The 26,646-nt window shown below is 35.9% G+C and overlaps 1 protein-coding gene across 4 annotated transcripts in view; it reads left to right on the top strand.

Annotated features, from left to right (window-relative positions):
• Positions 1-26,646, top strand: part of DNAlig4 (DNA ligase 4) — a 588,281-nt gene that overhangs the window by 64,547 nt on the left and 497,088 nt on the right. For all 4 annotated transcript variants that reach the window (XM_090401217.1, XM_090401216.1, XM_090401218.1 and 1 more), the window contains one exon: positions 8,606-8,683. In XM_090401217.1, coding sequence (XP_090257343.1) covers positions 8,606-8,683 — 78 coding nt within the window. The remainder of the gene's footprint in view (positions 1-8,605; positions 8,684-26,646) is intronic.

Below are 26,646 nucleotides of genomic sequence, written 5' to 3'. Positions count from 1 at the left end.
TTTAGATTTTCAAGCGTTGTTTCGGTTTATACTAAAGCTGAGAGTCCTTAGTATAGTCACCAAACTGAGAGTCCGGGGACCGCATCTAAGAGGGTTCCCTTACCAGTTCTAATAAAGTACATGTTGATATTTTAATTCCTAATTGGAACCAATTTGTAAATCAATACCTTAAAAAAATATATTAAAAAAATATGTCAAGGCAGGTGTCAACTCCCTGGCACATTCCTTCAGAATACGTGGTGATATGTTATCAAGTTCCACAGCCTTATTTACATCTAGTTTACTCAACTCCCCAAACACCTCTTGCTTACTTACAGTCAGTCTCTCCTTCCGATCATCAACTGCTCTCAATCTCTCCATGAAGTCACATTCACAAGATTGAAAGATCTTTATGAACTGCTCATTAAGTATCTCCACTACACATTTTGCAACAGCTGTCTTTATACTATTTTCTCCAATCAATGTCATCCTTCTATAATCATTCTTTTTTGACTTCATTAGCTAACTGCTGTTCATAGCTCTCTTTAGCTACTCTCACCAACCAAGTCACACCCCCCCCTGTCTGGTCTTTGTAGACCTCATGAAATTCGTTATTTCCACTTCTCTTATGCTGCCTCCACGATGCCCTTTTTCTCTGTATCGCATGCTTAATCTCTTTATTCATCCATTTCACACCTACTTTATTTAACCTTCTCACCCTTGGAATACATTTAGACATTGCATCTACTAGATAGTTTTTGAAAATCCCCCAAGCTGCATTGATCTCTTTTCCAGCTAACTCCTCATTCCATGCTACACTCGCAAGCTGTCTCCTGAGCTCTTCATAATCACCCCCCCTTGTAGTTCCACATTTACCCTTTTCTCACAGGGGTCCTCGCACTGCTGGCAACCACCCAGGTAATCACCTCATGGTCATTCTCACTAATTGGTGGATGATTTGACGCCTCATTTATACAAAAGATATATTTCGGTGATTACACCACATTTTTTATTATTCAGTTATACAAAATACTGAAATAATAGTTCCTGACAAGTTTCATAAATTGTAGGATTTACGAAACTTGTCAGGAACTATTATTCCAGTATTTTGTATAACTGAATAATAAAAAATGTTGTGTAATCACCAGAATATATCCTTTGAACCAATTAGCCACAGAAGTCTATACCTGCAACCTCATTTATAATTACATCCTCTGATGAGATGACCAAATCCAAGACCCTTAATCCTCGTGTGCCCTCTGTTACATACTGTCTGAGGTAGTTATCCCTCAAAAACTCAAGGAACTCATTTTCTTTACTTCCAGTTGCTATCTCATCATTCCAGTCTATATTGCCATAATTGAAATCACCCATAATGATCACCCTTTTCTTATTTGCTTGGCTAATTTGACTATACTTTTCACTATCACCATCATCCACATTATCTGGTCTATAACAACATCCAACCAAGTATTTGATTCCATTCACCTCTATCTCACACCATACTGCCTCAAAACCACTGGCACGATTTCCGTCTTGCATCTCTACTTTGTATGGACATAACTCTTTCTCTATTGGACACACATGATGTCAAGTAAATTATTGGGAATTTATTTATCACTAATGTATTTTTATTCATGTTATTCTTTCCCCTTTTAAAATATGCAAATCATTTGCTCATGGTTTCATGTTTTATTAATGAGGTTCACATATATAATTTCTTACACCTTGAGTAATTTAAATATTATTATTATTATTATTCCTGACACCTCCAGGAAGTCCGAAGACTCATCATGGGAGGACACCTACAACTGTCTCAACTGATACAACTGTCTCAACCTCTACTACGAATCGTCTCCATCAACGCCATCTACCGCCCACCTCCACCACCACAACTGGTATTCTATGTCTCTAAATTGCATGTGTTCTGAAGGGCCGATTTGTCTGTATGCGGGCTGAAAAACCCGAGTTTCCGGGAGAAAAACCCTGCTACCTCCATATGAGATCGGCTAACTCACCTTTGAAAATATGCCAGTTAAATATTGGTATATTTGTTGGTTTCTAATATAGCCTTAAACAGACATACTCTTCTTCTTTCTCCCTCTTGATAGTATTCTTTTGGTGGAGGCATATGCCATGATTTATGGCTTGCTTTCTTGATGATTTGCAAACAGAAAGTACCAGAAAAGTTTTTTTTTTTTCCCCTGTCCTTGTGGACAAGTACATCATGAGAAAGTTTGTCTCCCTGTTGTGTACAAGTTAATATTGGTTTGAACGTTCTCTTGCATTTTAGTATTTTGGTTACTTTCTCTCTTAATCCACTAAAATTGATTGAGCTGGAAATCTACCATACCAGGGCTTTGTGTATTCTATTTTTTATTATTTTTTTTTCATATGTACTTTGCTGTGTTCACTAAAAAATTGTACTTAATTAGTTAAAATGTTTTACTTGTCTTGTAGGTTTTCTATTTAGAAGGTAGTTGAATGTTTTCATTTTTCATATTTTATTTTATTTTATTTTATCATTTATTTATTTATTTATTTTGTCATTATGTTGTTCATATAGAAATGTAACATTATCTTTATAAAGTCAAGAGTTGAGGTGAATGCAGTTAACTTTAAAAAAAAAAAAAGTTATAACAAACTCGCTCACTATAACAGATTATCGAAAATTCTGAGCTAAAGTACAATGGCATTCTAATGACAATTCATATTAGACCATCCTTTATAATCCCGTGGATTGGCTTATATGTTTGTCACACATGTTGAATTGGATTTAAACAGTATTGATGCAAACACAGATTGATAAGAAAATAACTATTTTTTAACTTAAAAGCTAATATTTCACTGGTATTATATCCAGCATCTTCAGAGCACACAAACAAAGTTTGTTACAAATGCGAGACAACCACAATTCGGTGTAACAGTGGGGCTAGTATAAGTAATTGCAACATGCAACACAAGACTATAGTCCTAATATAGCGCCATCTAAGTTATATAAAAAAAAAAAAACCCAGTAGTCCAAAGTTTTGAAAAAAAATATGGTAGTCCTTGAAACTTTTGAAAAATAGTAGTCCAAAGTTTGAAAAAATAAAATTAAAATAAATAAATATTAATTTTGTCTTAGGATGACTGTCTCCCAAATCTTTGGTAGATTTATACAGCCATACTTGTTAAGGTTTGGAGTATGTTTTAAGGCTTCTGTTGATTCCAGGAACAACCTCTCTGACTTGTCGAAGCTTCTGTACAGTACTTTTGTTTTTTTCCAATTGATCCTGTGTGCTGGGGTATCCAAAGCATGGTCTTCCAGACCCAACTTGCCATAATGAAAGTGCTGGATATATTTTTTGTGTTCACTGAGGCAGATGTCCACAGTTCTTCCTGTCTGTCAGTAGTAGGCTCGATGACAAGAACAGGGCACTTCATAGACCCCTGGATGTGATAAAGGAGTGAATCTGTCCTTAGGTGAATGGATGAGAGTTGCCAATTTCACATAAGATTTAAATACAGTGCGCAGTTGGTGTTTGTTAAGCACCCTAGATATCTTTTCAGATGTGCCGCAATCTGTGTTTGCATCAATACCGTTTAAATCCAATTCAACATCCTTTATAATGAATTATTCCTGTGGACCCTATGGATGTTTATTGTGAGAGTTGACTGTATCCCAGTTTTGATCTTTGGTTTAATACCACTTTCCTTCACATCCATATCGATGATGAATAACACAGAAGATAGTGTGTATAAATGTCATATACTTAATTTTGAATCTAACATCTTTCTATGATTTCTTTATTTGTAACAGCTGACTTATATCTTGAGTATAGGATATATTACACTGCATAATGCCCAACTCACTATATAATTGTAGTATTTTGAATATCTTTTTTCTTAATGGGTCTCATTTTTTTTTTTTTTTAATCTACAAATCTATATATTAAGGAATATATCAAGGATCTCTATTTGAGATCCATGATATATTCCCATGATTTTTCAACTACGTTGGTATCTCGCTAATCCGAACCCTCCAGTAATCTGAACTGCTGTTTGAAAGAAAAAAAAAGTTGTATTTATTATGTATTATTATTTTGTGCACTATTATTTTTATTTAATAATTATTATTTTAACTATTATTATTATTTATTTTATTATTATTACAGTACAGTATTTTTTCATACTGTCAATTATATGGTTATATTGTAGGCCTATTTTGATTTATTGTGTGTGTGTGTGTTCACGTTTGCTTTTTTATACTGTACAGTACGTACTGTATTGTCAGCATGAATCACCGAAGTTGAAATCAGATCAGATGCTGTATAAATATGATGCTACAGAATGAATTAGAAGACAATGATGACGATAAAGAACTCGAAGAAAAAAAAGTAAAACACGAAGAGGCAGTTGACAGTTTTAATTTAATATATGTATAGATTGAGCTAAGCAGAATAATACACCATTCCACAAAATTTTATTGCTAATGCAATTTATTGCAAAAATTGCAATAATTTTATTGAAGGTAAGATAGTGCCATTGCATAAGGGCGGTAGCAGACTGGAAGTGTCTAATTGTAGGCCAGTTTGTGTGTCATCAGTAGTTAGTAAGATCTTGGAGAAAGTAGTGAATGACCGTATACAGCATTGGGCAGATGAGGGTAATGTTATCTGTGAGAGTGAACATGGATTTGTGAAGGGGTGCTCTTCTTTCAGCAATATCCTAGTCTTTTATGATAAAGTTACAAGAGCATTAGATGAGGGAAAGGCATATACTGCCATTTTCTTAGACTTAGCGAAGGCATTTCACAGGGTGCCACATGATAAGCTGATATTCAAGTTGCAGCTCATGGGCCTGGATGTCAGATTGGTCAACTGGATTCAGGATTGTCAGTCTGATAGGTGTCAGAGAATTGTGTATGGTGGGGCAGTCTCAAGGAAGCAGAGGGTTACAAGTGGGGTCCCACAGGGCTCAGTACTGGGACCTATATTATTTAACCTTTATATCACTGACATTGTCAGTGAATTGCAAGCAGATATTCAGTTATTTGCGGATGATGCGAAGCTAGGAAGGATTCTTAGTAATAGTGCAGATGTGGTAACCCTGCAAGAGGATTTGAATAAGCTAGATAGATGGGCAAATGAATGGGGTGTCAGTTTAATGCAGCAAAATGTAAGGTCTTGAAGTTTAGGACACATCGATGGGACACTGCATACTCTATGGGAGGAGTTATACTGGAGGAAGTAGGGGAGACAATAGATCTGGGGTTGATGATTGATAGAAACCTGAAATTTAGGGGACATATTGCAAAGGTGGTGAAGGTAACACAGAGGATTGCTGCAATAATGAGAAGGACACTGACCTGCAGAGATAAAACAGTTATCATTCCGTTGTATAAGACCCTGATCAGACCACACTTAGACTGTTGTTCTCAGATTTGGTCCCCAGGATTTGAAGGGGATAAATTAACTGTAGAAAGGGTACAAAGCAGATAACAAAGATGGTTTCAGGACTGTACAATGATAGTTATGAGGATCGGCTGAGGGAATGTGGCCTGCAGAGTTTGTTGGATAGAAGAAGGAGAGGTGATATGATTGAGACTTTTAAACTGTTAAGAAGTGGTTACAGGGTTGACACTGGGGAGTTCTTTTGCCTGGTTGAACAGCGGGAAGGAGTGATGACAAAAGGCCATCCCTGGAAGTTACGAAAGGAATCTGTGAGCAAGAGGGTGAGGAGTGGTTTCTTTTCATGGAGGGTGGTTGAACCATGAAATGCTTTGTCTGATGGAGTGGCGAGAGCGAGAATGGTCAATGAGTTTAAGGAGTGTTATGATAGACTTTGTGTTTCTTAGGGGGAACCTCCTCTCGATGAGTCATGATAGACTTTGTGTTTCTTAGGGGGAACCTCCTCTCGATGAGTCATGATAGACTTTGTGTTTCTTAGGAAGGACCTCCCACAATGAGTCTTTTGACTCCATTGAGGCCTGAATAATAATAATAATGATAATGCAACTCCGAAAAGAAGCATTTGAAAAAAGTTTAGCTTCCAAGAAGCAAAAGAAAATCAGTGACTTTTTTTACAAAGAAATAAAAAAAACTTTTTTGTGTGTTATTTTGTGAAACTTTTTTGTGTGTTGTGTACAAGAAAGTGATATTTTTTATGCAAACTAAGTTATGTACTGAACTATGCAATTTTATTAAATCATAATCCTCAACAATATTATTATTATTATTATTATTATTTTACACTTCCAGTGAGTCCAAAGACTCATCGAGGGAGAGCGTGCCAACAGCATCGAACGATTGGGCCGCTTCCAACTACTAATCGCGCTCAAACTTACTTAACTGAGCCATTAGTAGCAGAGGCTTTACCAATCGACCAACCTTTGCCGGCTGAAAGACACGCTCTCCATGAACCAGAAGTGGTGTCACAAGGTCGGTGACGTGCAGTATATAATTACATACAAAACTAAATTTTTTACTAAAATAAACTTATGAACTGTATTATTTTTTAAGTTTTACATTACAGTTCAGTATTTTTTTTTCTATCAGTTACTTCATTTATTTACAGAATTAAATTGATGTACCATTAGAATCTTATTATTTTTGTCTTAAACGCTAGTTATTGTTGTCACTTGGGGAAAAATTCGCAAATCCGAACCAGCAAGGTTTTTATTTGTTCTGATTAGCGAGATACCACTGTATTTGTCTTGAAGTAAAAAATTTAACCCAACAAACCCCCATTTGATATGAATCTACTTGCCTCTTCCCTGTCTCTCTCTCTTTTTTCCACTATCTTTGTTAGTCTCTTCTCAAGTATGCTTGTATTATCTTATCTGGAATACTTGAGAAATTCGTTTGTTATTTTTATATTCAGTTTCATTTCCTTATAGATAAACACGGTGAAAGCTAGACTTCAACTGGAGGGCAACTTTCTGATCAGAATTTTTGAATTATGCATTTTTGTAACTTGTCTTGTCTTAAGCTTTTTATGAACCATTCAGGTCCTTTAGTTGTGGACTTCACAACTGTGACCGTCTTGAGGATAAGGTGGTTTGCCCTATGCCTCCTGATGTGTCATATGTCTGTAGCTGCATGTGTTCATGGGGCCGGTTTTCCTGTTCTGGGTGGACGAAAAATCAGAGTTTCTGGGTGAAACCCCTCCCCACCTCTGCCTGAGACCGGCTAACTCACCTTTAGTCGGAAGAGACCAGATCAAGGTTCCTCACATTTTGGACGGGAATCGATCCCAGGTCTTAGGAATCCCAAATGTCAGAATATAAAAGTAGTAACTACAACTTTTATATTCTGACATTTGGGATTCCTGATTTAATGTTCCACTCCCACTGCTTTTCCGTATTTCTGGTGTCTGGTGCCAGCAGAAGGCGAAGAAGTGTTATCCAAGCAGCAAAAACATTACCTGGTGCAGACTGTAGGACAGATCATGAACTATTGATAGCTGAAATTAAATAAGTTAAATGCCATAAGAACAAAATAAGCAGGCTTTACAGGGTTGACACTTTGGAATTCTTTTGCTTGGTTGAACAGCGGGAAGGAGTGATGACAAGGGGCCATCCCTGGAAGTTATGAAAGGAATCTGTAAGCAAGAGGGTGAGGAGTGGTTTCTTTTCATGGAGGGTAGTTGAACTGTGGCATGCATTGCCTGATAGTGGTGAGAGCGAGAACAGTCAATGAGTTTAAGGAGTGGTATGATAGACTTTGTGTTTCCTAGCAGGGATCCTGCGATGAGTCTTGATAGACTTTGTGTTTCCTAGGAAGGACCTCCCATAATGAGTCTTTTGACTCCATGAATGCCTGAATAATAATAATAATATGCAATCAAATGAATCATTGGAAAAGGCAGTTATGTTGGGGAAGATTAAGGACATGAGAAGTAGAAGACCACAAAAAAAAAGTTGGATGGACAATATGAAGAAACTTAACCACTTGAACTTATTTGCTGAAAGAAAGAATGAGTGGGATGGAGAGCCTTTGTTCACAAGATCACCAAGAGTCCTAAATGACTGGATGCCACATAACAATAGGCCCTCCCTGAAAGTTGTGAAATGAGGTGGTGAGGAGGAGGATGAGAAGTGGCTCTTTTGTATAGGGTTCATTGCCTGCTAGAGTGGTGAATGTGCAGATAATGAATGGGTTTAAAGAGTGGTATGATAGATTTTTTAGTGTCTCAGGTGGGCCTCCCATGATGAGGCTTGTGACTCCATGGAGGTCTGAAATAATAAAATCTGAGAAACTATCATTACAAGATTCTTAGTGGAATGATGAAGATCTCCTCAATGTGCTCATATAAGCCATTGTTTAGGACTGAAGGGTTACACCATTTTGAAGTTTGTTTGCTGACTGCTGTTGTACCTATTGGCATGTTCGTATATACCCTAGTGCCTGTGAAAATGCCTTTGTGATGATTATCAATTAGTAATAAGTAATGTGTTATTTAATTAAATTATGTTTCTGCCTTTGAACATTAAACATTTCATGTTTAATGTTCAAAGGCATTATTCTTTTTTTTTTTTTTTTTTTTTGGAAATATTAAGACCCATAGGCTTACAGAATCTCTTTAAAAAACTTTTCCTTTGTTAATAAATATGATTTTTCAGTGCAGATTTTTTTTTTTTTAGCACGATTCTTTTTACCCAGCAATGCGACTCTTGTTACCTCAGTGTGAGAAAGAACGATCTGCATATGGAGTGAAAGAGGTAATTCTATTGTAAATTTTGTTTTGTAAAAGAATACAATGATTTCATGCGAAGATATTATTATTAGTATACCAAACACTAATTAGTATTAGTATTTGGTCTGTACTCCAAACCTGCTGTTCCTGTTTACACTAGTGATGAGCTTGTAAGTGCCAATTGCTAGCTCACTCAGCTAGCAACTGGCAGTTACGTCGAGGACCAATTTGTAAAATGAGCCAGATATTAAGCTGCTAATGTGTCTAGATATTGTGAGATTTACTCTGTGTGTGTGTGTGTGTGTGTGTGTGTGTGTGTGTGTGTGTGTGTGTGTGTGTGTGTGTGTGTGTGTGTCTATATATATAAATATATATAGATATATATATTTGTTTAAAAATTAAGGGATATAACATCCCATATTGTTTCTTAGCCGAATAGGAAACTCAAAGAGTTTCATGCCAAATATAGAAACTATATAAAGTTCGGTGATTCCAAGCGTAAGCAAATACGTGGATAGTGTTACAACTGACCCTTTAGGGAGTGCAACACTGAGGCAACTCGTGTAAAAGTGGACTTAACTCCTAAGAGCTGTATACAGCTCTTAGGAGTTAAGTTCACATTATGGGTAAATATCAAGAATAGTGATTGGAGCTTGCTCCACCTTTTACACGAGTTGCCTCAGTGTTGCACTCCCTAAAGGGTCAGTTGTAACACTATCCAGGTATTTGCTTACGCTTGGAATCGCCGAACTTTATGTAGTTTCTATATTCGACATGAAACTCTTTGAGTTTCCTATTCGACTAAGAAACAATATGGGATGTTATATCCCTTAATTTTTAAACAAGTTATGTCGCCGAATTGAAGCCTTTGGTTCATCATATAATTAATATATATATATATATATATATATATTTTTTTAATTTAAAATTTTTTTTATTTAACTTGTTAAAATATACATTAGACGATAAGTAACAAGGACTATTTACGTATTATAAGTATATGAGTATGTATATATTACAGAGAAAGAAACATTTTCCTTTCAGTTATACAATGGAGAATGCAATAAAAGAAATCAAAATTACAGTTCAGTTTCAGTCTGAGTTATCTTTCAGATGAAGTGTATTGTCGTCGTCAATCCAGAAGAGGGTACCAGTTGGATTCCACTCCTCTATGAATTTCGCAACAGTGCCTGTTTCTTTGAAGTACTCAAGTTCCAGTGAAAGCCTGCTTTTTAGTTTCCGACGGAGGATATACACGAGGGTTTGTGCAGTTTCAATGATGGACGGGTGCTGGTTATTTCTTGTCTGTTTTAGTTAGAAATTGTAGATGACGGCCTTAGCAGATGAAGAGGAAATTGCATGTTCTGTGTCTGTTTTCTTCTGTGTGGACTAAATTCCAGTAGTCTTCTTGGCTGTGTGCGTAGTTACAGGTGCCAGTATTCATGACATAGGTGATCATCACTTTGTTTTCAGGACAGGTTAGATATTTGTGTTCCAAGGTACCTGAAACATCACAGAATAGACACAGATCCATTTCTCTTAGCTGAAATTTGTAGAGCTTAGAAGGAGTTGGCAAGATGCTATGCCATAGTCTCCACTGTATGTCGGAATCTGGTTTGGCACACTTTGATTTATTTGGAAGATCCCACTGAAAACTGAGTGGCATATGCAGCCTTGTAGATGAGAGGGTTAAGGATGAATATAAGAAGGGCAAGGTTGGAAACACTGACGTGAGGAAGTGGTATATTTTCTTGTAGTTGAAGGGAAGAATCAGTGAGGCTTCAGATTGTACAAGATGAAATATCGGCCCCGAGCTGTTTTTAGAAGGAATACAGATTTCCTGAGGTGTAGCGATATCTGGATAAGCTTTTGTAATGGAGGCTTGCAGCTGTTGATATTGCTTTTCAGTTTTTGGGTTCTTCGTTGGTAGGCTTGTGAATGTTTTCCACTTTAGGGTCTGGGTTAGGAGGTCCCCTCTGACTTATTCCTGCCCAGTTCCATGTAGGGAAAAGAAAGGGCTTTCCAGTTGTGAGACTTGTTATGTTTCTGTTTGAAAATTGTGGTTCTGTAAGTACAGTTGACTGTGCTGATCCTGTCAGTGTGTGTGATGAAGTTCTGTGTTTTTCCACTGCTGTAGAGCATCTCTGTAAAAATGGGGTAGTTTAGGAGGAGATGGTGCAGGACTGGCCATTCGGAGGATTGTGGAAAGTGTAAGTCCTCTGGTGGATGATTTCATGATGTAATCGAAGGTGGTTACATAAGTGTGATTGCATTTGAAGTGTCTTTAGGAGGAGGATTATCCTGAAGGATGTAATCTTGTTTTCAAGGGAAATCAGGCCTTGACCTCCCCTTGCTGAGTGGCTTGCAGAGTTGAGGGTATGTTGTCCAGTGAGTTTTGTTCCAGAGGAAACGTTTGATTTCCTTTTGAATGTGGTGGAGAAATTCTTCAGGAAGTGTGAGTACTTTGAGGGTATGCCATCTGGTTAACTATTAGTACTCTTCCTCAGTGAAGACATGGAACGAACGCTGTTCCATTTACCTAGCACCTGTTTAAAACGGTTGTGCAGCTGAGTCCAGTTCAATGTGTCATATATTTTGGTGTTGCCAAGGTGCACACCTAAGTATCTTTGTCCTTTGCTTGACCAGGTACATTCGATTGCAGAATCATTTCTAGCCTTCCACCTGCCTGACCATAAACCTGTGGTTTTTGCAGAATTTAATTTGGCCCCTGAGGCTTGCATATAGCCTGTATGCTTCCTCAGTTACTATCATTTCTTCATTTCGGACTATTACAGTGACGCCATTGGCATATGCTGATAGGGTAATTTTTTGATGTGGCTCTAGTATACTGATTCGTTTGGAGATGATGGTGTCGTGTACTCTTTTTAAGAAGGGTTCTATGGCCAGTGTGTATAATTGTCCGAAGAGGGGACATCCTTGCCTGATCCCTTGAGAGTATGACAAAGTGCGAGTGAGCCTGTTGTTGATTTTTCAACAGAAGTGTGCATCTCTGTAAAGCAATTGCACTGTTTCAATGATGAGAGGACCATAGCCAAATGCCTTTAGGACTTCATAAAGGTACTTGTACTCTACCCTATCGAAAGCTTTCTCCTGATCAAGGCTGACGACTGCTAGGTTTTCATGTTGGCTGTTTGCGATGTGGATGAGATCTCTTATTAAATGGAGGTTATCATGTATTGATCTTCTTGGGACAGAGTAAGTTTGATGTTGGCCAATAACTTCAGGCAGTGTTGGCTTTATTCGGGTTGCCATAACTTTGGAAATGATTTTGCAATCAGTATTAATTAGGGAGATTGGATGCCAGTTTCGGATATTTCCTGTGGTCTTCCTTCTTTGGTATCAATCGTGCTACTGAGGCTGTGACAGATTGTGGGAGCCCATTGAGGTAGGCTTCTTACAGTGTTTTTTAGGAGAAGTGGTCCGAGTTGATTCCAGAAGACTTGGGAAAACTCTGACATGAGACCATCAAGGCCAGGAGATTTGTTCTTTGGCAAAGATTGCATGCGGTTTTCAGTTCATCTAGTGTGATTTTGTTTTCTAAGTGGTTCCGATCTGTTGCAGAGATTTTTTTTGTTTCTTTCAGTATTTCGTGAATGGCTTGATGGGATCTTCCTGCAGTGCTGTATGCATTCTTGTAGTATTTCAGAGGTGATTTTACTTGGATCTTCTGTGATGCTGTCATCTTGAAGTCTGATAGCAGAGATGGAGTTTGCTGCCTGGCATTTTTTTTCCAAAGAGAAAAAATATTTTGTGGGGGCATCTGAAAGATTTATTTGTGTACGCGATCTAAGTAGGGCACCTTTTGTTGATAATTCTGCCTGTCTTTGCATGACTTGGAAGGCAGAATGATATTCAGGGCTTTCTTCTGGGAGATACTTGAGCTGTTCTTCAAGTTGTCGGATTCTAATGTTCCTCTGTCGATTTTTCTGGTGACTGTTGATCTGCGTAAAAGATTTTATTTGGGATTTTAGGTGGGGCCACCATGTTTTCATTGGGTTCTGTATCCACTTTCGAGTGAGTGAGGTTGATTATTAATGCTAGAGTGTTTCTTATGTAATCTGGATCTTTCAGGAGGGTGTTGTTGAAGATCCAATAGGCACCTCCTGATTTGTATGCTTCCAAAGATAAAGAAAGTTGCAGCTTGACGAAGCAATGATCTAAATTTAGGAAGGAATGTGTGAGATGTTTCTAACAAGAGGCAAGGTGTGTTTGGAAATATAAGTATCTGTTCAGTCGTGCTTGGTAGAGTGGCCTATTAGTTGCTGTGATTGCTGACTTCCGTGTGTAGGACTTCTTATGTGGATGTTGATGCCGAAAGATGTCGATGAGTTCATTATGGTTTACCAGTGTTTGAAGTTTGTTTATTAATTATCTACGATGTTCAGCACATTGAAGTCTGTCTTTTTCTTGGTCAAGAGTGCAATTAAAGTCTCCAGCTATTATAATATGCTCTTGGTCAATACTAGAGAGATGGTTTTGAATGAAATCTAAGATTTGTGATGCCAGAGCATCCTGTTGTGGTATGTAGATGTGGATATCATGGTTGGATGCTTTTATGTGAGCGTACAAGGCATATCCTGGTATATCAGCAATCACTTTTGGTTTGTAGAGAGATCGATGATGTACACCTAAGCTAACTCTTGCTCCATGATGTTGTTGGGTTGCAGAATGCTGTAGGTCATAGGGCCACTCTGCCCATCTTCTAGATAATTTGGATGAGGCGTTTATATTTGTTTCCTGCAGAAGTAATAGGTCTATATGATGTTTTTGTACCTGGTCAAGGACTACTCTGTTGTGTAAAGCAGAGGCACATCCTCTCACATTGAGAGAGAAAAGGCTCAAGGACATTATGTTTATGAGAGTTTAATTGTAGGTTGAATCTAATATTGGTCCTGGTATTGTGTTTGTAGCCCATTAATCAGGCGGTAGATTCGCTTACTCCTGTTATTCTCTGCTCTGCTGTTTTAACATTTTAATTTTGAGTGTAGATCCTGGAGTTAAGATATTAATTCCAGGATTCTTGTGGTGTATTTAAGGGCTATAGTTAATTTGTGGGGGGCAGCTGTCCTAACAGATTGTAACTTGGTTAACAAAGGGTAAGATGGGGAGTTATCTAGTTGTCACATTACACATATCCACACAAGTGCTTGCAATGCACACAGTTATAACCCAAGGAGTGATATGACTGCAAAATGGAACAGGCTGTGAGACACAGCCTGTTCCTTTTTGCAGTCATATATAGGCCACTCTACCAAGCACGACTGGACAGATACTATATTTCCAAACACACCTTTCCTCTCGTTAGAAACATCTCACACATTCCTTCCTACATTTCAGATCATTGCTTCGTCAAGCTGCAACTTTCTTTATCTTTTAGATATTAATCACTCAATTTTCATTCCAATTCCCAAAAAAAAAAAAAAGCTACAAGATGTGAAGAGTTCAGGACAATCAGCCTCATCAGTCAAGCATTAAAAGTCCTCCTATATGTTATTCTTGAAAGAAATAAAAGAAAAATAAACATAGAAGTAAATGATACACAAAGTGGCTTCAAGGAAAATGTAGGTACAAGAGAAGGTATTTTCAACGTCAGAACCATCATAGAAAGATATCTGGAAAAACAAAAAGATGTGTACCTCTGCTTCATAGATTACAAAAAGGCATTCGACAATGTCCAACATGAAAATTAATTGAAATCCTTTCAAAAATAGGCATGGATGGAAAAGACATTAGGCTATTAACTAATCTTTATTGGGAACAAACAGACTGCATCTTTGAGAATAAATAGAGAGACCTCAGAAGAATTCCCAGTTCAGAAAGGTGTGAGACAAGGCTGTGTCTTTTCTCCGATTCTCTTTAACCTATACACAGAAGAAATATTTAATAAAATTAGTAACCTCAAAGGAATCACTGTAGGAGACAGAAATATTAATAACCTAAGATATGCAGATGACACGGTTCTTCTAGCTGAAAACAAATGTGACCTCGAAACTCTTATAGATGAAACCCTCAAGTATAGCGAACAGTATGGCCTCAGTTTCAACTTTAAAAAGACAAAAATCATGATAATTTCAAGAGAAAAGATAATACCAAAAATATGCATCATTATAAAAGGAAATAAATTAGAACAGGTGCAAAAATACATATACCTTGGACACTTGATCACAGAGAATGGCAGGACAGAAGATGAAATTAGAAAAAGGATTGAAATCGCAAGGTCAACTTTCAACAGTATGAAAAATCTGCTAACATCTATTGGATTAAATCTGAAAACAAGACTAAGAATCTCCAAATGCTACATATGGTCTACATTATTATATGGAGTAGAGACATGGACACTCTCCAATCTGAGTGTGAAAAAACTGGAGGCCTTGGAAATGTGGATGCTGCGAAGAATTATGAGAATATCATGGAAAGACAAAAAAAAAGACAAATGAAGAGGTACTAGAGATGGCAGGCATAAACAGGAGCCTGATGAAAGAAATTAAAAAGAAAAAAGTCAGATATTTTGGACATATTCTGAGACATAACTGCCTACAAAGGACACTTCTCGAAGGAACTGTTGAGGAAAAGAGAACGAGAGGAAGACAAAAACTGGAGTGGATGAAAAATATAGAAGTCTGGACCTATCTCTCATATGAGGAATGCAGCAGAGAGGTGCAGAATAGGACATGGTGGAGACACATGGTAGTCAATCTCCTGGAGGGGGAAGACACCTGATAGGACAGGATTACTAATAGTTCAGATGTAGTAGCCCTTCAAGAGGATTTGAATAATCTGGACCGGTGGCAGAATCTGTCCTGGAAGTTTGGAAGGCTAAGGCACCTTTGCATCATGATTGATAGAAACCTTGATGTTCAGGGGACATATTGTAAAGGAATGAAAGTAACCTAGAGTATTGCTGCAATACTGAGAAGGATGCTGACTAGCAGAGAGAGAGAAAAGAGTTGTCATTCCATTGCATAAGATTCTGATTTAGCTCTTAGATTTGGTTACCAGGATTTGAAGGGAATAGATTAACCTTGGAATGAGTGCAGAGGCAGATAATAAAAATGGTATTAGGACAGTTATGATGATAGACTGAGGAAATATGGACTGTAAAGTTTGGTAAATAAAGAAGATATGATATGGTTAAGACATTTAAACTCTTTTCAGAAGTAGTTACAGAGTTGATACTGGGGATTTCTTTCATATGGTAGAGCAAAGGGAAGGAGCAAGGGCCATCACTGGAAGTTGTGAACAAGAAGAGAGAAGTAGAGGGTCTTCTAATTATGGAATATAGTGCTTACAGCGCCAGCCTGAGCAAATTTTTGAGTGTGGGCAAGATTTTTTTTTCTGCCCTTCGGTCGAAATTGTATATGCATATATAAAAATTATATATATATATATAGTGAATAAATAAATAATAAATAAATAAAATATTTTTGTGTTTATTATATGAGTACATAATTTTAACACAATTTATAAATATTACATAAATCACATTAAATATGACAAAACAAATATGAAAAAATCTTAATTAAGAATTAACAGTTTTAATTATCTAAAAAAAAAAGAAACCTTTCTAGCATTAATTTTGGCAAAAGACTTTACTACTTCTTCTAGATCTAATGTCTCGGCTATGTCACTTTCAATAGATAAAGGGGCTAAGCCATCTAATCTCTCTTGGGACATTGTGGACCTCAAATAATTTTTAATAAGTCTTAATTTAGAAAAACTGCACTCTGCACTTGCAACTGTAGTTGGGATTGTTAAAAGAATTCATAGTCATGTGTACACATTAGGAGAAAGACTTATGCAGTTATTTGCACAAATATAATTTGATACTTCTTTGGGAGAATAATTATTTGATATCCTCCAAGACAATATTTTTAATTCATCTAATAAATCTATTGCTGAAATATCTTTTTGATGACCATCAAACAGAACAATTTCTTAGTCGAAACAAGCTTTTTTTACTGTATCATTATCAAATTTTAACTTACCAATGTTAAAGAGAAACCCAAAAGTTAATACTTCTCTGGGAGAATAATTATTTGATATCCTCCGAGACAATATTTTTAATTCATCTAATAAATCTATTGCTGAAATATCTTTTTTGATGACCATCAAACAGAACGATTTCTAAGTCGAAGCAAGCTTTTTTTACTGTATCATTATCAAATTTTAAGTTACCAATGTTAAAGAGAAACCCAAAAATTGATTCATATTTATTTAGCTGTTCAAATCTCTCAGTAATTGATGTTATTGCTGAATCAAGAATTACATTAAAAAAATTAATTTGAAAATGTCGCTCAAAATTACTAATTGATTCGTCAGGACATGCATAATCAAATTGAGTTTTTACATGTTGAGTTCGTGTGCTGTTGTTAGTTGTGAAATCAGCATTTAACCCAATATTTAGAACAAAGTTATGGGCTTGGTGCTTAACTTTCAAAAAATTATTTTCGCTTCTGTATGATGTGAAGAATTTTTTCATGAAATCTAATGATTTCAAAGCTTCCATAATATTACAAGAGATATTTTGCAGTTGTTTGCATCTAGCAAACAATTGACTTCACTTAGAATGTTATACCAAACAAATGTGCCAAATATAAACTTGAAAGAATTAATTTTTTTTTGCTAACGAACTAGATTCCAGTTTTGTTTTAATGCCTTGTTGCCCAATTAAGCTATCATCTTCTGTGATGAAAGTTCAAGCTTCATGTATTTCTTTTACTTGATTTCGTATTGCTTTTACAACTTCAGTGTGACTTTCCCATCTCATCGTGCATAAAGGTTTTAAAGTAAAATTTTGGATGCGGTTTAGAAGAACTTCCCATCGATGACTCGATGAAGAAAAGAAATTATAGATTGACTGAATAATATCAAAATATAAAACCGTAACTATATTACATGTAGTAGTAGCTACATGTAATATAGATGCAGTAGTTACATTGCTACTTCATCGCTCAATACCAAGTTCAAGGAATGCGTACAACATGGAACAAAAAATGCTCTAGGATTTTTGTTCCTTAAAAGTGCTTGTACCCCTGTATTCTTCCCCTTCATATTTGACCTGTTGTCATATCCCTGACCATGGACATTTTGAATATTTAACTTTTATTTTTTCTAATAATTTTAAAATTACTTCAGCCATATCACTTCCTGTTGTATTATTAATTTTAATAAAATCTAGAAATCTTTCCCCTATTTGTATAATATCCTGGATTTCTTCATTTTTTTCTTTTATATAAACATATCTTACAATTAAGGACATCAGCTCCTGCTGCGAAATATCAGTGGTGCAATCAACAATTATTGAAAAATACTTAGCATTCATTTTTAGATACAATTTTTTTTAAAAATTTCATTACTCAATATATTAATGATTTCGTTTTGTATACATTTCCCTAAATAATGAATGTGAATTTCATTGTTTTTTATGTGTTCTACATGTTTTTGTAATACGCTGTCAAATTCGGTGAATAATTCAATCAGTTTCTAAAATTTCCCATTATTATTTGTATATAGAGTATCCGAACTTCCTCTGAACGCTATGTTTTCTTTTGCAAGAAATTTAATAACTGATATTATGCATTTTAAAACATGCATCCAGTGTTCTTGTTCTTTTTTGAGTAATTTTAGCTGATGTTGATCAATTGTAGTTTCATTTTTTAAATTCATTTTTCAAAATTATTAAAATGTTCTTGAGATTTTTCGTGGCGCTGAAGAACTTGGGACATATGTTTCCAGTCGTTGTTTCCTTCCGAAATTAAGTTCATAGTTCGAATATTAGAAAATAATTTGCAGCAGAAACAAAATACTACATTTTTTGAACTTGAGTAAATTAACTAAGTTCTTTTAATGGTTTCTCCGTTACTCAAAATCCTATTATAATGCGACACATGAAAACTTCTATTATGTTCATCGCGTGGAAAAAAAAAGTCTCTTTTGATTCAGCAGGAGGACCTCGTTTTACTAATACATCAATTATCGAATTGGACAAGTTTGGCCATAAAGCTGGATCGCCAAAAAGCTCGTAATTTAGTGTTGAGGCATTTGTATTTGAAGTCGAAGCGATTGGATGTTTCTCAAGAGCCTGATTATCATCTAAACACAAATTCAAATTTTTTTCCGATTTCCGATTAATTTTATTTCTTAAATAAAATTATTCTATTTATAAGTGAATCAAATTTTCTCAATGAAATTGGATCTAAATGTTTCTGTCCCAGGGATTATCAAAATAAAAATAATTATTTGGAGCTTAATTAGAATAAAATATAATTATCTTTATAAATATGTATATATAAATTTAATATTTTTTAAATATATGATATATCCAATTTAATTTTTTTTTTTTTTTTAAATTTTTTCTGCCTCCAGTATAATTGTAACATAAACTCTGTAAGTTTTCCACCCTTTTACTTTTCCGCCTGTGGCATTCGCCCATTCCGCTCGTGCCGGGCTTGAGTGCTTGATAGGGTGGTTGGAGAATGAACTGTGAATGAATGTAAGGAGTAGTACGATAGACTTAGTTGTCTGGGATAGGCCTCCCACATTGAGTCTTGGGACTTCAAGGTTCTGAATAATAATAATAATAATAATAATATGGCATGATTATTTACTAATATTCTTGTTTAAATTACAATGGCAGAATGAACAAGTGGTTTTTCACCCTTGAAGAACCTTTTCATATACACACATCTCTCACTAGTAAATATATTTATAGGGAATTCATTCTTTATAACAAACTGCTGAAATGTCTCAGCCAAAGTCCTGTAGCATCAGTTCTATTCTAAAAGAAATTAATTATATCCACAATCTTTTGCTCTGATACAGTGTTTCATAGGTCCTAACAAATTCAATATAAATGGTCAGTTAACTGTATAACCATTAAGTTCAGAGATATTTAACACCACAAGAACAAAATAAATGAGATATTTATTAATCTGCTAATATTTGGTGGATTTCAAACTGGCAGCTTCAGACCATAAACAGTCTTGTCATAGTGCTATTAACATTCAAGTGATAGTGGTAACAGACAGAGAATGAATGTGCTATTTCAGTTCTATGTTGTTATATAAAAGAAATCTATGGCTTTCATTTGGAGTTTATTTATTTAGCACTTTTATGTTTTGAAATGAACTATGGAAACATAGAGGGAAATGGAACAGTTTCGTAACAGAACTAGAAAAGGATATATTTAAGCCACAACCCAAAACCTATAAAGTAATAAAATACATGAATAAAGAAATAAAAGAAAAGATAAAAATACCAACAATAGATTTAGAAAAACGGGTGACCTATTTTCAAAATCTCTGGACAGATGAGAACAATGAAATAAAATTTTATAAAATGAAGAATGATCGAACAGAAAATATCACAATGTTAGAACTGAAAAATACAACAAAGAAGATGAAAAATAGGAAAACACCAGAAGACAATAGGAATATAGAACTATACAAAAATGCAGGCGAAAAATTTAATGAAAGACTTCTGAAATTTTTTAATATGGTTTGGATGTCTGGAAAAACTCCTAATTCTTGGAAAAAAAGCACTTTTTTAATGAATAAAGATGATTGCAATAACTATAGGGAAATTAGTCTGCTAAATACAGTATATAAAATATATGCAGGAATATTAAAAGAGAAGCTAAACAGTATTGTAGAGGAGAAACTACTAGAAAAACAAAACAGTTTCTGAAAAGGCCAATACTGCATATATCCAATTTTTACTCTAAAATTATTATAGAAAAGAGAAGAGAATTTCAAAAAGAAACGCATGTGGCCTTTACTGATTATGAAAAACCCTTTGACAAAATTAGTAGGCAAAAATTGTTTAAAATATTAACTGGTTTAAATATACCAAACCATCTTTTACAGTCCATTCAAGAAATATATACATTTATATATGTAAATAAAATTATAACAATCTGGAAACAGTATAACCCATTTGGTATACAAATAACCCCACAAATGAAGATAGATACACTACTATTTGCAGATGATCAAATACTATTGGTTACATCAGAAGATGATTTACAATGATTATTAAAATCATTAAATGATATGTCAAAACAATATAATGTGACTATCTAAAGAAAAAAAACAAAAATAATGGCATTCAAAGGAGAAAACCCTATAAGAAGTAAAATAGCGATAGATAATGAAATATTAAAACAAATAAATACTTCCAAATACTTGGGATGTGATTTATCATATGAAGAAGAAAAAGATATAGACACCAAAATATCAAACTTTGTCAAAGTAAATGGCATAATAAATAATATATTTATTTATTATGCCATCCCTAGTACAAAAACACACTAGAATCAGATTATATAATGTCTTCTCAAAACCAACTCTACTATATGGAAGCAAAACATGGATCATAAAAAGGAAAGATCAAAAAAGAAATTTCATAAGAAATGAAATTTCTCAGAAAAACAGCTGGGTATTCTAAGCGGGACCATAAAACGAAGAAATTTTACAATCCCTGAATTTAAAACCAATTAATTAATACATAAGACAGTATAAACAAAAATGGAGAGAACATTTAAATGTTCTCTCCAAAATGGACAACAGCAGACCACCAAAAATATTATACAAATATAAAATAAGTGGGAAAAAAAGAATAGGAAAACCAAGAAAGAGATGGCATGAGACTAGAGCAGGCCACCTGGCCTAAAGTCCATGTTGGGAAGAAGACGAAGAAATGAACTATGGATGTAGCGGACAGATATAGTTTTGGGTCAGATCTGGATAATTTGGCTGAGACCTTCACATAGTCTCTTAAGAAATGTAGAGAATAAACTGAGGCTTCTGACATAATGTCCAATCCTCACCTCCTCTTGGTGCTCCCTGTTAGTAAGAGTAATTGACCTGGATACTAAATGAGCAAGGATAAGCTGGCAGTTTGGAATTTAGCTGACTAGCTGTATTCTGTCGTGTGGATAGGCTTATGTGTTTGTCAGACATGTTGTAATAGGTTTCACGGTATAAAAAGAACAAGTAATGCACAGAAGCTTCTACAAGTCAGAGAGGTTGTTCCTGGAATCAACAGAAGCCTTGAAACATACTCCAAACCTTAACAAGTACGGCTGTATAAATCTACCAAAGATTTGGGAGACAGTCATCCTAAGACCAAATTAATATTTATTACTTTTATTTTTTATCATTTGGACTACTATTTCAAAACTTTGATTTTTTTTTTTTTTTAACCTAGATGGTGCCATATTAGGGCTTTAGTCTTGTGTTGCACGCTGCAATCACTTATACTGTCCCCACTGTTACACCGGATTGTGGTTGTCTTGCCCTTGTAACAAACTTTGTGTTGTGTGCTCTGAAGATGCTGGATATAATACCAGCGAAATATTAGCTTTTAAGTTAATAAATAGTTATTTTCTTAACCATCTGTGTTCTTTTTATACCGTGAAACCTATTACAACATAGCTGTATTCTGTATTAGCTTAAATGGGGGTTTTGCTTGGTTAAACTTTTAAGTCTTGGTAGTATAGTGGTTAGTATCCTCGCTTGTCATGCGGGAGACCTGGCTTTGATTTCCCACCAGGGAGTTTTTTTGGGGGGCACTAGTGTCACAAATGAATGTAGCAGTCGTTTTGAGCTATGCTAGAAAAAGTTTTTTAAATTGAAGTATAATGAGGCTTTTTGTCTTAAATTGTGCTGCAGTTGTGCTTGGCAGTTGGATACAAGTATCCTTCAGTGGTGTTGTTGTTGAAACTTTGTTGTTTATCTTGTGTTTTCGCTACTTGTTGGTTGCACTGCTTCAGTATCTAAAGATGGCATCCACAAAGAGACATACGTCAGCAGCATGGAGGACTTCTGTACGAAAGTCTAGCTCTGCCTTGGATTTTTTGCAGTGGATATGTTGCGGAAACTGCTGTATGTATGCTCCGAGGAATGTGAAGAATCTGTGGACTGTTTGGCCAAACAAGAAGAATGAAAACGTTAACGTATGTGAGAAGTGTCTAGGTAGACTAGAGCGATTGGGAATGGAAGCAAACGTCGGGACCATAGCAGACGAGCTTTGACAGGAGTTGTGAAAATGAAAAGTGACCTTCATTCCTTCAAGAGGATTTGGAAGTGCTCAGTAAGGAGGTTCAGGATATTAAGACTTGGTTAAATGTGTTAAATAGAGAAATTAGGACTATTTAGATTACTTTAGCTGAAGTAACTAGAACAAGTTTAAGTAAGGGAGAGTCTTTGGTGAATGATGAAGTAATGAATAGTATGGAAGTGATTGGAAGTCAACAGAATGAAAGCACAAGAGGTCTTGAAGAAATGAGATGTGGTGAAAGTGAGGGAGTAAGTAAAAGAGTGTTGAAGGAAAGTAATGAAACTGGGAGAATCATGCTGAATAGTGTAGAAAATGAGGCCGTAAGTGATGCTTGTTTGGGTTTGAATGAAGTTATGAGTGGTATAATATATGGTGATTCAATGATTAAGGGTATGGAGAGTGGTATGCCTGAGGAGTGCTTGTCTGGTGGAACAATAGAGAGAGTGACTTTAGCAATAAAGAGAGGGCATGATGCAGAAAAGATGGCAGTTATGGTGGGTACAAATGACCTGAGTGGTAGTATTAATCAGGTACCAAAAGATTTAAAAAACATTGTTAGATATCGTAAAGAAGAAAAGTGTCAAAGGGAGGATAGTGTGTGTGTGCTGCCTCATTTTGACAATTATGAGTTAAATAGATGAACGATGATAATGAATGGTAATTGCAAGAATGTGCAAAAAAAGAGGTCTGGAATTTGTTGATGTCTGGATTGTGTTTGAAGGCAAAAGACAGCTGTCTGAACATGGAAAGTTATAAGCATTTGAAGAAGTTACTGTTTTCTGAACAAGTTGAAGTAATTGGGTAGGGAAACTAAAATTGAAGAGGTTGAGTGTAAGAGGGAGAAACTTATGCAGTGAATGTAGAATGTATAATTGTTGATCCTTTTTTGCAGGATAATTTGAAGATTAGAGTGGATAAAAATCAGCATGGGACTACTGAAATTAGTAGACTGTATATCATTTCTAAAATTGGTACAAGAACTAAAGGGAATCTGCAATTTTTGTGTACTGATGCAAGAAGCAATCGAAATAAGAGGGAAGAATTTTTGGCATTAGTCAGTGTAATCTCACAAAAAGTTGTAGGCATTAGTGAAACTTGGCTGTCAGCAGAAGATGTGGTTACTGAAATTGAATGTGATGGGTACAGTATTTTCAGGGAGGATGGAGAAGATAGAATGGGGGAGGAGTAGCAGTCAAAGAAAGTAGTTTATCAAGAGGATAGACATGTGAATGATAGTTCATTTGAGGCGGTGTGAAATAGTGATCAACACAACCAAATATACAGTTGGTTGCTGCTATAGGCCGGGGGGGGGGGTACTGGGGATGATATTGAATTCATGCATCAGCAAATTAGTGCAATGAGTGCAGGATTAGTGATTATTATGGGGAATTTTAATTATGGTGATATCAATTGGAAGGAGGAAATATCAAGAGGCAAAAAGGAAATGGAATTCATACACCTAAGAGATAGTTACTTGAAACAGCATAACTGAAGGGACTCGTGGTGTGAAAGTGTTGGATCTGATCATAGGTTCAGAGGATATATGCATAAGTAAGGTGTCCCTGTTACCTCCAATTGGTGAGAGTGATCATGTGGTATTGACTTGGGAGGTTGCAAAATTTGTGGACCTCTCTCTCTTAAGAAGGGGTATATATGGAACTACAGGCTAGGTAATTATAACAAGCTTCGGAGTGAGCTTACGGCCGTCCCATGGCAGAACATATTACAGGGGAAAGATGTTAGCAGTACATGGCATAAAATCAGCGGGTATCTGAGGAAGGCAATATCAGAATGCAATCCCATGGTCAGGAAGACAAATACGGTAGGCGGTAGATGGATGCGTAGTAGTAGTGGTATCAGGCTTGATCTGCAAAAGAAGAAAATGTTATGTAGAATTTACAAGGAGAAAGGTGATCAGTACACCCATGAGCAGGACTCAAGCTAGGATGGTTACCAGCATAGTAAGAAAGCTAAATCAGATTATGAGAAGACCTTAGCCAAGGAGTTGGGGTAATCCCAAAGAATTCTTCCGATGTGTGGCAAGTAAAAGGAAGAATGACTTTGGAAGGAAACCTTAGTGGGTGCTGATGGTATTGAGGTGACCAATTCAGATGTAATAGTAGAGTTACTGAGTGATCACTTTTCAAAAGTCTCTCACCCAAGTGAGGATATCTCTGTACCTGTAGCAATAACCAATGTGAGTGAAGTTAATAAATCAGAGGTACTTAGTATATTGCAGAATTTAAATGCAAACACTGCTGTAGGTTTAGATGGAATATCAGCTCGGGTGTTGCGTGAAGGTGCAAATGAATTGTCAATGCCGCTTGGTTATTTAACTTAAGTTTGAACTCTGGTATGGTTTCTAGGGAGTGAAAAGAAGGCAAAGTAGTTTCTTTGCATAAATGTTGCCCCAAGACTGCGGTAGTTAATTACAGACCAATCGCCATCTCGGGAGTCGTGGTGAAAGTATTGGAAAAGTTGGCTAAGGACAGAATTCAAGAAGGGGTGGATCACAGTATCATACTAGGGACCAACATGGTTTTGTTAAAGGTCGATCCTGCCTTAGCAATTTATTAACTTTTTATAATAGAATGACATCTGAGTTGGACAAAGAAAATGGCTACACAGTGGTACTACTGGATTTTGCTAAGGCTTTTGACAAGATACCCCAAGGAATACTGTTGTGCAAATTAGAGCAGATAGGGAATGGATACTAAACTGGTGATATGGATAAGGGAATGACTCATGGAGAGAGATACCAGAAAGTAGTGTATTGAGGAGCAGAGTCCAGGATGAGGCAGGACACCCTCAGGGCTTTGTGCTTGGGCCGTTATTGTTTAATTTGTACATAAATAATATAGGACCTAGATGGCGAACCTATGGCACACATGCCAGAGGTGGCATGTCCGAGAATTTTGCTGGCACGTCAATGATTTACAGGTGATATCCTTATATACGCTTAAATTATTCAATCTTTTTTTTTTTTTAATTGTTATAATACATACGGGTTAAATTTTGTTTTAAATGAGGGAGCAGCAAGTTGATATGGATAAGAGATTGGCTCATGGAGAGATACCAGAAAGTAGTGTATTGAGGATGAGGCAGGAGACCAGTGGTGTGCCTCAGGACTCTGTGCGTAGACTGTTATTGTTTAATTTGTACATAAATATTATAGGACCTAGATGGCGAACCTGTGGCATGTCCAAGAATTTTGCTGGCACGTCAACGATTTGCAGGGGATATCCTTATATACGCTTATAAATTATTCAATCTTTTTTTTTTTTTTTAATTGTTACAATACATACAGGTTAAATTTTGTTTTACATGAGAGAGCAGCTATGAAGATGTGCTTATGATTGGTGTGGTATTAACAAAAGATCGTGCAACCCAAAGACAACTGACAATTGTTGAGTTGAAATGCTAATTCTCTTCAATCGAATTCCATAACATCTGAAACTGTCATAACAACATCCACTATATATTTCTTAGTTTTAACACATTCACAACAGGGGTCTTTTATTGTTCCAACGGAACTTCTCATTATCGGCAGGCTCAACTCACACAAGGTTTCAACTCTTAGTTGAAACGTTGTGTGAGTTGAGCCTGTCGATCATGGAATTGAAAAATTGGACCATAGTTTTTAGTTAGATACTGTGTTTCTCGTGCAACATATAGTTTTGCTTGAGTCTATACAGCATAGTTTCTGTGAGAGGGGGACATATGATTCATTAATTAGCGGCATGTTTATTCAGCTGTCTGTAATTTCACTATTTGTTGAGAAATATATTACACAGACTGCAAAAGGCTGTGTACCTTATTCGGTGATACAATAAACTACTTGTTTTTGCTGAAATAAACAGCCTAAAGGCTTCATTTTGGCAATGCAAAATTATATAAATTAAGTGGATA

This window comes from Typopeltis vanoorti, chromosome 12, assembly GCF_054136105.1.
Source record: "Typopeltis vanoorti isolate ZY-2024b chromosome 12, IOZ_Tvanoo_1.0, whole genome shotgun sequence".
NCBI lineage: Eukaryota > Metazoa > Arthropoda > Arachnida > Uropygi > Thelyphonidae > Typopeltis > Typopeltis vanoorti.
Note: the sequence above shows the minus strand (reverse complement) of the source record. Positions and strands in the feature narration are given on the sequence as shown.